General features: G+C 39.5%; 1 protein-coding gene across 1 annotated transcript in view; it reads left to right on the top strand.

The window, feature by feature from the left end:
- Positions 1-9,011: 9,011 nt before the first annotated feature.
- Positions 9,012-14,554, top strand: part of LOC139540602 (spermatogenesis-associated protein 16-like) — a 54,547-nt gene continuing 49,004 nt past the window's right edge. The window contains exons 1-3 of the mRNA XM_071344424.1: positions 9,012-9,146; positions 9,701-10,262; positions 11,658-11,803. Coding sequence (XP_071200525.1) covers positions 9,708-10,262; positions 11,658-11,803 — 701 coding nt within the window. The 5' untranslated portion in view covers positions 9,012-9,146; positions 9,701-9,707. The remainder of the gene's footprint in view (positions 9,147-9,700; positions 10,263-11,657; positions 11,804-14,554) is intronic.

Below are 14,554 nucleotides of genomic sequence, written 5' to 3'. Positions count from 1 at the left end.
TGTATTATGGAAGAAGAAAAAAAATCCAAAATTACAATTATGGCAATAACAGTGTCGATTTGCATGACAATTAATTGTTTGTTACCCAAAATTCCATAATCGTCACAGCCGTAGTTTAGAGTTACCTTTCTAGCTAATAGGTTATGTTAGAGTTTACACTTTCAATTGTAACATGGTGAGGTCAAAATAATAAAAAACTATCTACCAAATCTATTCATTTTAAAATGTTAATTACTTGATGGGGGTTCCCTGGTTTGCCGGTTTGCATAGACAAGAAAAGGATGAAAACCCCTGTTCTAAAACAAAGTTGTTTATTATTATTTCTAGTTTACAACAACAGAGAGAGAGAGAGTGGGAATGTACCTCAGAACATTGCATAAATTAGTTAGTAAATAGTTGAGTATGTGAACAAATGTGGAGCTGGGTTTAAAAAAAACAAAATCTCAATGACTGCTGAATAGAGGCAGCATGTTTCAGATATATTCATTGAAACGAACATTAGGTTTTGGCTACAATCATTTGCCAACCTCAATTTCTGAGTGGAAAATGTGTCTTTCTGTTTTTTTTAAATTATATGGTAGAATAGAAAATTGGGTTGTAATGTATCAATACTTGGTCTTGAGGTGGTAGGCTACACCAGTTGATATTAATGGCAAATTACAGAAGGCATTGATTTCTGTTGCAACTAACATTCATTTTATTTCAGAAGTGTTGTGTTGTTATAGAAGGGTTGTGTAGCAAAACAATTCTGTTTTACATGACCTCACGAAAGAGCCCACCTTCTGTGGTAGACCTAAAGTCTAGATCATGGTTTAACCACTTCAGGTGGTGGAAACAAAATCCTGCCAGCATCCTTTATGACGCAGATAAGATCCTGAATGTCATCATGATGTTCATGGTACTGGGTAGTATAGCTTTCAGACAAATCAATCAGCCATGATATCTATGCTAGACTCAACATCTATCCCATCCACATCTACATCATTGTCAAACACTGTGTACATTCAAAAACACAAATAGCCTCTAATTGAAAGAAGTAAAAGACAACACTTCACTGACATGCACACAGTGCTGGTATAATTGCTCAATAACTCATCGACAAACACCACCAGAATCAGATAAACATACAGCGTAAGTCCAATATTTGTTATGAAATGCCAGAGGCAGGAGCTGCATTGATATTTTCTACAGCATTAATAAAACAATGTTTATCAATATGCCAATAACAACATTCTTTATATTTAATGGGTTACTGTTGAGGGTCTCATGTCTGTTTTTTCACATTTCTAATTAATAAATGAAACATCCAATATTACACGGTTCCCCTCCCGACCTAGAGCATCTCTCCTTTAGAGAGGAGCTTCCTGGTACTGAGTCTGGGCTGTGAGCTCATTTCAACATCATAGTGATGACACCTTCTGTGGGTCCCGTGAAAAGCCTAGCACTCAGCAACAGCATTGGGCCAGCACCATCCATAACACTGACAGAGACAGAGTCCTCCATGCTGCCAGGCCAACTGTGGCTAACACTGAAATCCATAGAGAGGACAATGGATGCACACTTTCTCTGACATAATATAACAATCTTTACCATGCTTTTATTTATTCACTTTCATTCAATTGCTGTTGTCTCTCGTCGCCTTCCACCAAGCTCACTTTCTTATCCTGCATCCACTATTAGCTTTTGGATCCAAATTCTCCTTTTTGGCAAACAGGTAGTTGTGTGCATGTTTTATGCATCTCTCTTGATGAGAATTTATTGTATGTTAAAACATGGTATCACTTAAAAGCATATTGTTGTAGACAAAGTGGTGGAAAGTAAAGCTCACTATAGTACACAGAACACAAATTTACAGCAATGCAACCTTTAGAATGCATCTGATGGTAAAACAAAGGTACAGCTGAGCTTACTGTCCTTGATCCAAGACAGCTGAGATCTCAACTGACAGTGAAAACGGCTTACACACGGGGGATCTGAGTGTGTTAATGAAATAGATCCACTGAACATTGTATTGACCTTGCCATTTCCTACAACATTCTCATATACAGCACATATTTATACACTACAAAGGCTGCTCAATATGTGGTCAATTCATACAAAGTAATGGGCCCACATTTGAATTTCTGCAGTATTTAACCATTTTCCTTTCAAAAAGCTGAGCCAAAAAGCTGCATGGCAACGTTAATGTCCAAGCCTGTTTGGACATTAAAGATGTTTCTCCAAGCCTGTTTGGACATTAAAGATGTTTCTCCAAGCCTGTTTGGACATTAAAGATGTTTCTCCAAGCCTGTTTGGACATTAAAGACGTTTCTCCAAGCCTGTTTGGACATTAAAGATGTTTCTCCAAGCCTGTTTGGACATTAAAGACGTTTCTCCAAGCCTGTTTGGACATTAAAGATGTTTCTCCAAGCCTGTTTGGACATTAAAGACGTTTCTCCAAGCCTGTTTGGACATTAAAGATGTTTCTCCAAGCCTGTTTGGACATTAAAGATGTTTCTCCAAGCCTGTTTGGACATTAAAGATGTTTCTCCAAGCCTGTTTGGACATTAAAGACGTTTCTCCAAGCCTGTTTGGACATTAAAGATGTTTCTCCAAGCCTGTTTGGACATTAAAGACGTTTCTCCAAGCCTGTTTGGACATTAAAGATGTTTCTCCAAGCCTGTTTGGACATTAAAGATGTTTCTCCAAGCCTGTTTGGACATTAAAGACGTTTCTCCAAGCCTGTTTGAACATTAAAGATGTTTCTCCAAGCCTGTTTGGACATTAAAGATGTTTCTCCAAGCCTGTTTGGACATTAAAGACATTTCTCCAAGCCTGTTTGAACATTAAAGATGTTTTTCCAAGCCTGTTTACTTTAAGTCAAAAGAGGTTCAACTAAAGTTGGGTAAGTACATTAGCCCAGAACCATACATTATATTACGTCAGTAATGTTGTGGTTGGAAATCCTGCATCATGTCTAGTACCAACACCCTCAAAAGTAATTCAACCGAGTATGAATAAAGAACACTTCCCACCGAAGCAGGGAATTGTCATAGCAAGGCAGACCTCAACCGCATTTCTAGAAGGACACATAGATAATGTGTGGTATATCCAACAGTTTAAAAATATATATATTTGAAGTGTATCATTTTAGATGAAAATATACAGAGTAGAAGATTGTAGGGCTCTTGATATGGCCCGAAAGCATTTTCTCATCCACATGTATTCCACACCATGGTATATTACTCTAAGAACCAGATACTGATTTACCCCAAAATAAATCTGATGACATATGGATTTAATTAAGCATTGGCAGAGAGTAAGGTTTAGTAAAGGTTTATGATTTGAAGTCAAGGGTCAGTGCTGGAATTGGTTAACCCTAGATAGAACAGAGTAAAGAACGTGCTGTAAACTCACTCCACAGCTAGCTTGAAATGTTGCTGATGGAGCTGTCTAATTGGTACTCTTTGTATAGTTCAAATGGTTGGTACATTGGCAAGGAGGTGGTTACGTGTGTTGCAAAGCATAGGATCCCTTGTTTGAGCCCAGTATGGGGACAGAGACAGTAGAGGAAGATATACTGTTAGCAGCATATTGATGTCCATTTCATTAACTCAGTGGAATCTAGGATTACAAAGTTGGCATATTTAGCAATTTTTTTTGTAGTAACAAAATAACACAGAGCTTCCATTTCACTTTGATTCTGTTATGCTCATTACTTAGAAGAAGAAGTCAGAATCTCTTCTGAACCAATTTGTTTGTATTGTTAATCAGTTACGGACTGATGATTTTAATTAATATTATTATTTGTATTTCTAAATTAATTTTACATTAGCACCCACCCTTCCCCATCCTCTTCCTCCTCTAACCAGAACCACTACATTAGCACTGTGTCACGACTCCTACCGAAGGTGGCTCCTCTCCCTGTTCGGGCGGTGCTCGGCGGTCGTCGTCACCGGTCTACTAGTTGCCACCGATCCCTTTTCCCTTTTCTGTTGGTTTTGTCTTATTAGTTACACCTGTTTCGTGTTTACGTTTAGTTGGGCTATTTAAGCTAGTCGGCCCGCCTGCTCTTTGTGCGGGCTTATTTTTTCCACTGTGTTTGTGTGTGGTAGGTTATTGGTAGCTTGTTTTCGTTTTGGGATTTCCCTCTGGGCTATTTTGGTCCTGGTTTTGGGTTTCGTGTTTGTTGCGCCTATGTGTGTTTGGCGCGCACGTTTTTTTCCCTGTGCCTTATTAAAACACTACTCAGTACTTTCTGCCTCCTGCGCCTGACTCCGCACCCACTACGCTTTTGTGCGTCACACACTGGTACTAACTTTGACTCCTGATGAGTACTAGCCTTGTCTCCCTATGCTGTTTGCTGTTATACTGCAGCTACAACCAGTTTACATGATTTATTTAATCAGCCGTGTCAGCCTTTGTGAGCAAACTGATTTTTATATGGCCTTACTTTCTTCATTAGATATCCACTCAAGTTATTATATTTCCTTCGTCATTGCTGATTCTTTTGGGGCTCAGGAAAAGCTTCAAGCTGTAGGGTCTAACAGTAGACCCACCACTGGAGAGAGGAAGCCAGAATGAGTTACCCACTCCTCCTCCAAACCATCCACATAGCAGCAGCCTCTCCATCGGGAGACGTCGACACCTTTTATGTCATTACGACTCTCCACGCTTGACTACTCAATATGCAAGGAGATGCATTCTACTGTAGCATATCATCAGTATGATCTTTTCCAGGGTAGGGTGAGCAAGGTCTATGTATTGGGTTGCAATTATGAGAAGGTTCTACATGTAGCAGCAAGAACTCTCAAGGATGTCTCTGTGACGGCTTTCTATTTCATTGTGAATAGTGTGTTAGACTAAGCATAAACATACTCCCAAGGTCCTCCTCGGGTAAGGTAGATGCATATGGATGAGCTACTATCTCATTATTAGCAAAGAGATTGAGAGAAAATATAAAGACTTGACTTTAGAAAGTGCAGCTGTGTCCAGAAGCACTTCTTTAACGTGAAATATGGCATACTATAACAGCCCTCCACTTACTTATCCAGGAAATGGTACAGCTCTTAACTGCCCTCTAGACAAATACAGATGCAAAGAAACTGTTCTGTAATAAGAGTATTTCACACAGATGTACTCCGCACTAGTCATATAACAGCCATTTACAGCACCATAAGATTGTCTCTAATGGACTATCTAATAATTCAGACCTGAGGTCTTTTATAAATTTCACTTTGCCAGGCCGTGTGGACTGTGACATCGAACCCAGCCACTAAAACGAGTGGTAAGCAAAAGGTGGAATAAACAGCTATTTATATGCATCAAGGGGAAACAATAGGCAACAGAGAAATAGCTGTGTCTGCTGTTCTGCGTCGATTGTCTACATCCAATCTGCTGTGCAACATGTGCCAGTACCATGGTCCTGTCACTCAGATGACTGGAAAGGAACAACTACGGCTGGCACAATTATCGTACAACTGTGTAACCGACGGTTATGAATGAAGACCATCATAACCGTTAAAATGATTAGTTTTCTTATTTTTTGAGTGGGAAAAAACAGCTAATTGAAGTTGGGACGACCGAACATTTGTGAGGTTGAGTCCGTTTTAGCCATAACATGGACTCTTAACAACATGATGAAACTTTGCTCCTTGCTGAAACAAGCAAAGTAATCTACGGTTGCCTAGGCAATGCCTCCACAATGCAGCAGCAGCACATATAGAAATAGAATAAATAGAACGGTCTTGGAACCTCTAACCCTGGCAATTTGACTTGACTGGTAAACTCATGGGTACACTCGCAATGGCAGTCTGGTATTGTAATGCAATAATTTGCATGGTAATGTAGAATGTTCATTCAAATGATGTTAACTGATGTGGCTCATCCAATGTAATGTATTGTTTGTAACGTCAGTTGAGTTTAATCAACAAATCACAGCACATATTTTAGCACATATTTTACTTCCTGCTTTGCTCCTATGGGTACACTCGCAATGGCCGCCAGTCCACCCATTATGCCATCTTTGACTTAAAAGGGATCCCCGTTCTATTCATTCAATTTCTAATGCTACAAATGCAGTCAGGAGCGGAAGAGAGGAGAAAATGTGCATTTCTAACTGTTATACTGTAACCGTGGTCATTTGGCTGGCCAATTACCGTCATCCAAAATTCCATGACTGTCTCAGCCCTAGGAACAACAAAAGCTTTCTGCCACAGGAGAGAACCCTCAAGAAATCACTGGATGGGGGTTAGAGAAGCTACTGCATTTAAACAACACCTGTCTTTTTGTTGAAAATTAAGACAGCCTTACTGAGTCTACTGAAAATATGACCTGCTGAAACTGTACTTTGACCCTCAAAACAACAGGAGATCAAATGGCTCTACACACTCATAGTCTTTGTCTAGTGTATCATTCACTCTGAACAATTAAGAACCCCATAGCACAGTACAGGGTATTGGTAAAATGACACAGACAGGTTGAGTGTAGTCCTAGAAGAGCTGAATGTGACACCATACTTGAGCACCCTCCAGCTCGTTTGTCATTTCTAAGGAACTCTAAGTCAAAGTTGTATGATAAATCTTCACAATGGCAAATGAGTATCATACAATACCAAGCTTTTAGTGTTATTTTAGTTTCACATTCTAAACCAGAGAATGAAGAGACAAAAAAGACTTGGGGCCATCTGATGACATTGACACATTTTCTCTTTAATTGGGTCTGTCAGTTTTAAGTGCCATCTTGATGCAGCAGACTAAAAATGGCAGAATTACACCATCTAAGAGATTGGGATGGGAGGGTTCAGACATTTTATTCATTTACTCCATACACTTATCCCCATCTGCATGTGATAAGGTTTAACATTCTCTGCACTATGAAAACCAGAAAAATTGCCTTGACAATAGGCACAAGTTGTGTTAGGAGTACCACAAGTGAGACTAACATGTAGACTAATACCAAAGTCAGACACAGATTCATGGATATAATGTAGGTATCAAATAGAAACGGGTGTGTGCAGAACATTCATTAATCTTGAGAGGTTAGAATGTTAACTACCTCTGCTGGAGACAAATGGCAGATTCACTCTCCTTAGAGGCAAAATTATACATCTGTCACCAAGCTGTTGCTGAGGTACAATGTCGCTGTGAATTATGGGATGTCTATAAACATAGCAAGTTACTGTCAAGCCATCTGAGCATCTTCATTCTCACTGTTGAAACTATAGATTATTATAGCGCACCCAGTTCCTTGTTTAAATAATTCCTCCGGAGAGACTTTTCAAATGCTTTGTACCCATATAAAGACCATATAAAAGGCACAAATAATGTTCTATTTTGGTTCAAGATACTTCTGGTATCCTATATTGTCAGGAGCTCCAACACAAGCATCATTTTTAGCCTGCCAATCAGTGTCCACTTGCTCTTGAGAAGCCATGGCATTAATAAGGCATTCTGCCTCATCCCAAGGGTTCTCAGCTATAAGCACCGCTTACTGGTGGGACCATGTAAACTACAATCCCAATGCTCTGTTTTAATGTTTAGAAACGTCAATAATCATAGCTTGCAATACACTTTTCGAAACATATGGAACTTATCTTTCATATCAGAGAGAAATAATCGTTCAATAAAAAAATCTACACTTACTGTAGCAGGTTTGCACAGTAAGTGTATATAGGCTGTGTGCCTCCAGCAGACAAACTGCACTTCCGCTACACTTCCTTCCCAGTTTTGCTTACACACAGGTGTTCGAACACCCTAGATAGCTAATAGGCACAGGTGGTCTCCTGTCTTCCATCTGTCTTCAGTCTGTCTTCCGTAAACGCACACTGTAACATGGAGATATGGCCGTGTGGGAACACTAAACCTAACTCTATAAAAGGTGTGATGTCATTTAACCTATTGTTTGGAGAAACATATTTCTCACTGATATGAAAGCTATGTTCCTTATGTTTCCAAAACCGTACCGCATGTGATGAACAGTAAGCGTCGGGCTCTTAACAGAAGTCCACCGGGAAGGTTACACCTTCATCAATAAACCTAAAGGTAGTTAGCGTCTATGAATGGCTAGACTTGCTTATGGTTCTCACAGGTGAAGTAAAATGATACAAGTTACTTTGCTCATGATGCGACCCTCAAATGACACGAATATACCAACAGTCTAAGTGCACTGGATTTGAAACAACGATGCAGATGTAACCATGCTATTCAATGTACTATCTGAGCAGAACTGGTGGTCCCAAGTCAAAATGCCATGTGCATTCCACAGATCACGTTTACGTGTTCAGAAAATAATAATAAAGATTAGGAAAAGTTTCGCAGCACACATATCATGGTGCAGAAATATTTGTGTTGTTGTTGCAGCTTTAATGCTAATATCCTGCAATTCTACATTTTTTCCATGAGGCAGAGAGAAAACGTTGCATTCTTAAAGTAGTGCATTTATAAAAGCAAAAAATAAAAAATAAAAATCTTGAGGGGGAATACAAGAAGTATTGAGTTGAAACGTATAATTGGTGGAGCACTGTGGATACAAATATCCTTGTGAGCCTTGGCTCCAAGGCCCATGTTGCCCAGGATTAATAACATAAATTGTAGATTCATAATATTACATTTTATTGTATTACACACTCTAAACCTATTCCACTGATCCCTTGGCCAATTATTTTTACCTGTAGTTGTTAGTAATATTAATTAAAAATGAAAATGTTTGATCTGGCTGTGGACCGACCCCTGCAGTACCTCCACAGACCCCACTATGAGAAACTGATCTAATCATCAAGACCTTGACACGTCGAATCAGCTGTTTTTGTCCGGGGCTACAACAAACATGTGTAGGCCTACTGTTGGTTGTACTCGAGGACCGGAGTTGGGGAAACTCTAGTCTAGATGCCACTTTCGCCATACCCAAAAACTGTAATCAGGTTGCAGCAGACGACAGTGAACAAGTAAATTTCACCTAAATCTATGTGTTCATGTTGAAATACTGGAATCAAATACGTGTTTTATGAACAGGCGTGTTTTTATTTTGTTGCACAAATTTGCCGCGAATGATAAAGCATGGAATCCAAACACCTGAAGAACGCTTTCAAATGGTCTAACAGAATGTTGTTTTACGAACCGAATGCAGATGATCGAATGCATACAACCCACATAACAAGCAAAATACAGGTGAGTAACAAATCCCATCTAGCCTACATACCAAAGAGCCATTAAATATATATGGTGTTGCCTAATATGTTTACTAAAACGCACCCATTAGCAGCGAATTGATGTCGCTACTGAGCAAGATCTGTGGATAGCGTCCGCGTGACTTTCAGAATCTCTGACTTTGAAAGCAGTCTAGGTTACATATAACAAATTATTGCACAGTTGTAGGCCCACCGTACCCTGGTTAATGCACAATTAGACAGGGGGCAAGGTTAGGTCTACCATTATGTAATCTGTCTCTAGGCCAACCTCATGTTTGAGAAACTTCATATTTTCTACTTTGAAAAGTTCTGATGTAGACTAGGAATGGTTTATAAGCTATAACGCATATTTTGCAGGAATTTGACATCTAAACCATGTTTCTCTTTGAGATTTCTTCCCACACACAAACAGTCACAATGCTTAGGGCCAGGCTACACAGTAACAAGTATATTCTTGCCTCAGAACTTTTCCAGCTGAATCTTTGGCCTCATGAGTCTACATTATCTGTTCATATTGGTGATCATCTCCTGCAGGCGCATCATGGTTCAATCTGCAGGAGTTCCACAGCTTTCAGATAATCAGGCTCCGCCAGAGAGACCCAGCTCGGCTACAGAGACAGAAGTGGATCTGATTCACAATACCCAGGCACCACCACCACCCAAGGAAAGTGGCCCAAATAAGAGGAGGAAGGCGAGAGTGAGGGGAAACAGCATCAGGCCCAAGAAAAGAATGACGGACAGCAGGGGTGTTAGCGATAGACCACTAGTGGAGAAGCAGGGGGTATGTGATGAGGGAAGCCCCTTACCTCCACTCCTTCGTATCTCTTTAAAAAGCCTGTTGGCGGCTGAGATGAAGCTAGTGTATGGTGACGAGCAGCACAACATTACCCAGCAGCCCTCCAAGTCCCCAGTCACCTCCTCGGCTTCACAATTTATGTGTCAAGCCTCTGAAATAGTAGGCCCTCCAAGTGGACCTAATCTCGGCTTTCTGCCTCAAATTGACAAATGGCTGGATGTAGCCTTACAGGATGCCGACTCATACTACCAACAGAAGAAATATGGGATCGCAGCCAGTCGTTTTACCACAGCTCTGGAGGTACTTGATATTTAAATTAAATCTGTCCATAGTCCTTCCTCATTTATTTATTTATTTGTTCACTTCCTAAACAAATAGATTACATCATTATTTATTGTCTCCATCCCTCCCCGGTCTTGTAAAATGATTGTCAAACCTTTTTAAATCAAAGTGTTGAAAACTTGAAATGAAAACTGCCAGAACTTATGGCAGCAGCCAGCTTTCCCGCAGGGTATATGACCTCTATTTTCACAGATAGCATGTGTTACAAATGTCATGGCCTTTAATATAATACATCTTTTAGATACAGTTGTGTACATCTGTTTGTCTTGTATGGCACAATGTTGTATGATTAAAACAAAGCAGCTTATTACAAAGCGTATGTACTTTAAAAATCCCACAAAGCAGCAAACTTAGAGCAGGATACATTAGTTAACCAGCTAACCCACTGGGCAAAAACTGGTTGAATCAACATTGTTTCCACGTTATTTCAACCTCAAAAAATCTATGTGATGACGTTGAATCAATGTGGAAAACTGATTGGATTTGCAAGAAGTCATCAATGAAAGGGCATTTCGTCTTCATTTCACCCAACTTTTAATGACATGGTGACCTTTTTTGTTGATTTGACGTTGAATTCACATAAGTTGAAAACTCAGCCAAATGTAAATCAGAACTAGACGTTCATGCCCAGAGAAACTTTGATGATCAAGCACAAATGACTATTAATTTTCTGGTTCATTAAAAAATATAAACTTAGATATGCTGAATTTATTAGACCATGCCTATCTTTCTAAAAGTAAAATGTTATACTATATCAGAATATTTAGGCAAGTTATCTGGATAACTCCTTGAACCTGCTTTGTAGTATACCCCTCTGGTCTAGTGTTCAATGTAAAAATCTCAGTTTATTGTCTGCTGAAATAAATTATTTCATTAGTGCATCGCCAGGTACATCTCAGTCTCTTATATGCAAATGAATCATTCATGAATCCTTTACCGTACATTGTTGAGAGGTCCTATAATTAGCACATGCTGCATAGTTTTGCCAGTGGCACTAAAATGTTGTTATAGTCATTTGATTAAGCTCCTCTGATGACTCATCTGTGTGTTACTGGTCACCCCAACTACACATCAGACATGTTTTCCATGATCCCTAGAAAAAAAAACAGGACTTGTTTGAAATGTTCTGTTCATATGATAATTGCATAGACAAAAGTATTTCTTAGACTTGATGTCAAATGTGCCAACATTCTGCCTTCTGAGATTTTACTAATTTCTGTCTATTTTGAGAAGCTTTGTGTTCTAATGTTGAAATACTCAGGTTGTTATCGAGGGAGAGATTGTTCTGTAACTCAATTGTGAGATTTGTGTAGTGAAAGCCTCTCTCTCTCTCTCTCTCTCTCTCTCTCTCAGCTGTGTTCAAAAGGCGCTGCAGTTGAACAATCTTTGCATGCGGTGTATGAAGACATTTCTAAGGTTGCCAGTTTGATTGAGTCCAGACTTGTTGCCTGTTACCTGAGACTGAAGAGACCGAAGATAGCCCTCAACCACTCCCACAGGTAAGGATTTTATATTCACAAAAACACCCAGCAAAGGACTCAGCAGGGAGAGTAAGTCAGAATTACCCACAACAAGCCTGAATACAACTCCCATAGACATCCATTTTGTGCAGAAGGATAACATAACCATTACCCCCATCTTGTGTAGCCAAAAGCAGTCTAAAAGGTATTTCTCTGTATACTGTTGATTCCATGCGTATAAAAGGGAGGATGTGTTAATGGAGCAGGGATAAAGCTAGTTATTTCTGAGCAGTTTACATGCTGCCCACCCGCCTGACCTCCACTTGCCTCTGTCCCTCCGACCTGCCTGTTAGTCAGACCATTACACCTGTCCACCGCCCCCTCCATTAGGACCCAGACCTGGACCCCCATAACTCACCCTGTCTTGGCCCCACTGTCTTCTTACCCTTGGAAGCACACAGTGCCTGAGAACTATACTGTATGTGAAAATTTCCCCCTGTCTGGGCCTGTTATGTATGGAGCTACAGTGTCTTCAGAAAGTATTCAACACCTTTGTTATGTCATGCATAAATAAGTTAGGAGTAAAAATGTGCTTTAAGAGTCAGATAATAAGTTGCATGAACTCTTTCTGTGTGCAATAATATTGTTTAACATGATTTTTGAATGACTACCTCATCTCTGTACCCCAAACATACAATTATCTGTAAGGTCCCTCAGTCAAGCAGTGAATTTCAAACACTGATTCAAGCATAAAGAACAGCAAGGTTTTCCAATGCCTCGCAAAGAAGGACACCTATTGAGCATGGTGAAGTTATTAATTACACTTTTGGTGGTGTATCAATACCCGCTCACTACAAGGAGACTGGCGTCCTTCCTAACTGTGTTGCCAGAGAGGGAGGAAACCGCTCAGGGATTTCATCATGAGGCCAATGGTGACTTTTAAACAGTTACAGAGTTTATTGGCTGTGATAGCAGCCAGGATGGATCAACAACATTGTAGTTACTCTACAATACTAACTTAAATGACAACGTGAAAAGAAGGAAGCCTGTACAGCATAAACATTTTCAAAAACATGCATCCTCCAAGGCACTAAAGTAATTCTGCAAAAAATGTGGCAAAGCATTTTTGTTCTGCATACAAAGTGTTATGTTTGAGGCAAATCCAATACAACACATTACTGAGTACCACTCCATATTTTCAAGCATAGTGGTGGCTGCATAATGTTATGGGTATGCTTGTAATCATTAAGGACTGGGGAGTTTTTCAGGATAAAAATGAAACAGAATGGAGCTAAGCATAGGCAAAATCATAGAGGAAAACCTGGTTCAGTCTGCTTTCCACCAGACACTGGGAAATTAATTCACCTTTCAGCAGGACAATAATCTAAAACACAAGGCCAAATCTACACTGGAGTTGCTTACCAAGAAGACAGTGAATGTTTCTGAGTGGCTGAGTTAGTTTTGACTTAAATCTGCTTGATATTTTATGGCAAGACATGAAAATGGTTGTCGAGCAATGATCAACAACCCATTTGACAGAGCTTGAAGCATTTTCAAAAGAATAATGTTGTACAATCCAGGTGTACAAAACTCTTAGACTTACCCAGAAAGACTCACAGCTGTAATCAATGTCAAAGGGGATTCTAACAAATGGTGTGAATACTTGTGTAAATTAGATTTCTGTTTTAAATGTTCAATACATTTGTGAAGATTTCTAAAAACATGTTTTCACTGTCGTTATGGGGTATTGTGTGTAGATGGGTGAGGGGGAAAAAATATATTTAATCCAAAGATGTTGATGTGCAGTATAGAATCAGAAAACATGTACTTGTGACAAAGGATCTCAAGGCTTGTTTACTGACAGACAAGTCAAGTGTTTGGTTGTTTTTGGGCTCTGTCTACTGTTGGCGATTTCAGCTCTGGCATGTGGTCATTTTGGATCAGGGTGACAGGTAGTTTAGAGCAGCGGTTTTGAACTGAAAATATGTTTTGGGAGTATGTAAAACCAGTCAAACATTAGATTAGATCATTTTTTCCCTTTTGTATTTTTGTTGTTGTTGCATTTACCGGCTGTAAATGTGGTGCATTCTGTATTTTCTGTTGCTTCATAGGAGCTGGCTTTGAGCAGGATGAGGGGAAAGGGGGGATTCGATCAAAGAAAGCCATGACGATTCCCCCATAAATGGATTTTGTATGTATTAGTTTAGGAGGCTAGAACCCGACAAAACAATACAGATAAAAATACCATGGTGCAGTCTTTGAACCCGCTGTGATGACAGTGTTTATGGATTACTTTCTGTTCCAGGGCTGCGTCTGTCTCGTCTTCAGGTTGTAGATGCCATCTCTCTTCCAATGCTGTTCTGTTCTCATATTGTCAAATCGCACATCTACAAACTGTTTGTCGTCTACAAACAGTTATTTTGAGATCCCAACATCTTCCTCAGACTGAAAAAAAATTCAACTGAGAGAATTTGAGTGTCCCTTATGTAAATTAGATTTACTTTCCTCATTTCTTCTCAGTAGATTAATTGATGTACGTACAGATCTAAAGTATGTTTGAGTCATTATGTTTTACCAGTTAGTGCATTTTCATTATTATTGTTCCTGATGTAGTGCTACACCGTAGCGGTGTGTGTTCTCAAGCTATATATGTGACTGAAGAAGTTTCTCTTTTCTTCCCTAAAAGCAATGAACCTCACCTTCATTGAACAATGGCCATTTACTTGGCATTTCTGTCTGTAAAGTTTAAAATAGAACACTTACGTACAAGAAACTATAGCTACAAAGCTG

The sequence above is a fragment of the Salvelinus alpinus genome, chromosome 16, assembly GCF_045679555.1.
Source record: "Salvelinus alpinus chromosome 16, SLU_Salpinus.1, whole genome shotgun sequence".
Lineage (NCBI taxonomy): Eukaryota > Metazoa > Chordata > Actinopteri > Salmoniformes > Salmonidae > Salvelinus > Salvelinus alpinus.
The sequence above is the reverse complement of the archived record's forward strand: the minus strand, read 5'-3'. Positions and strand labels throughout refer to the sequence as shown.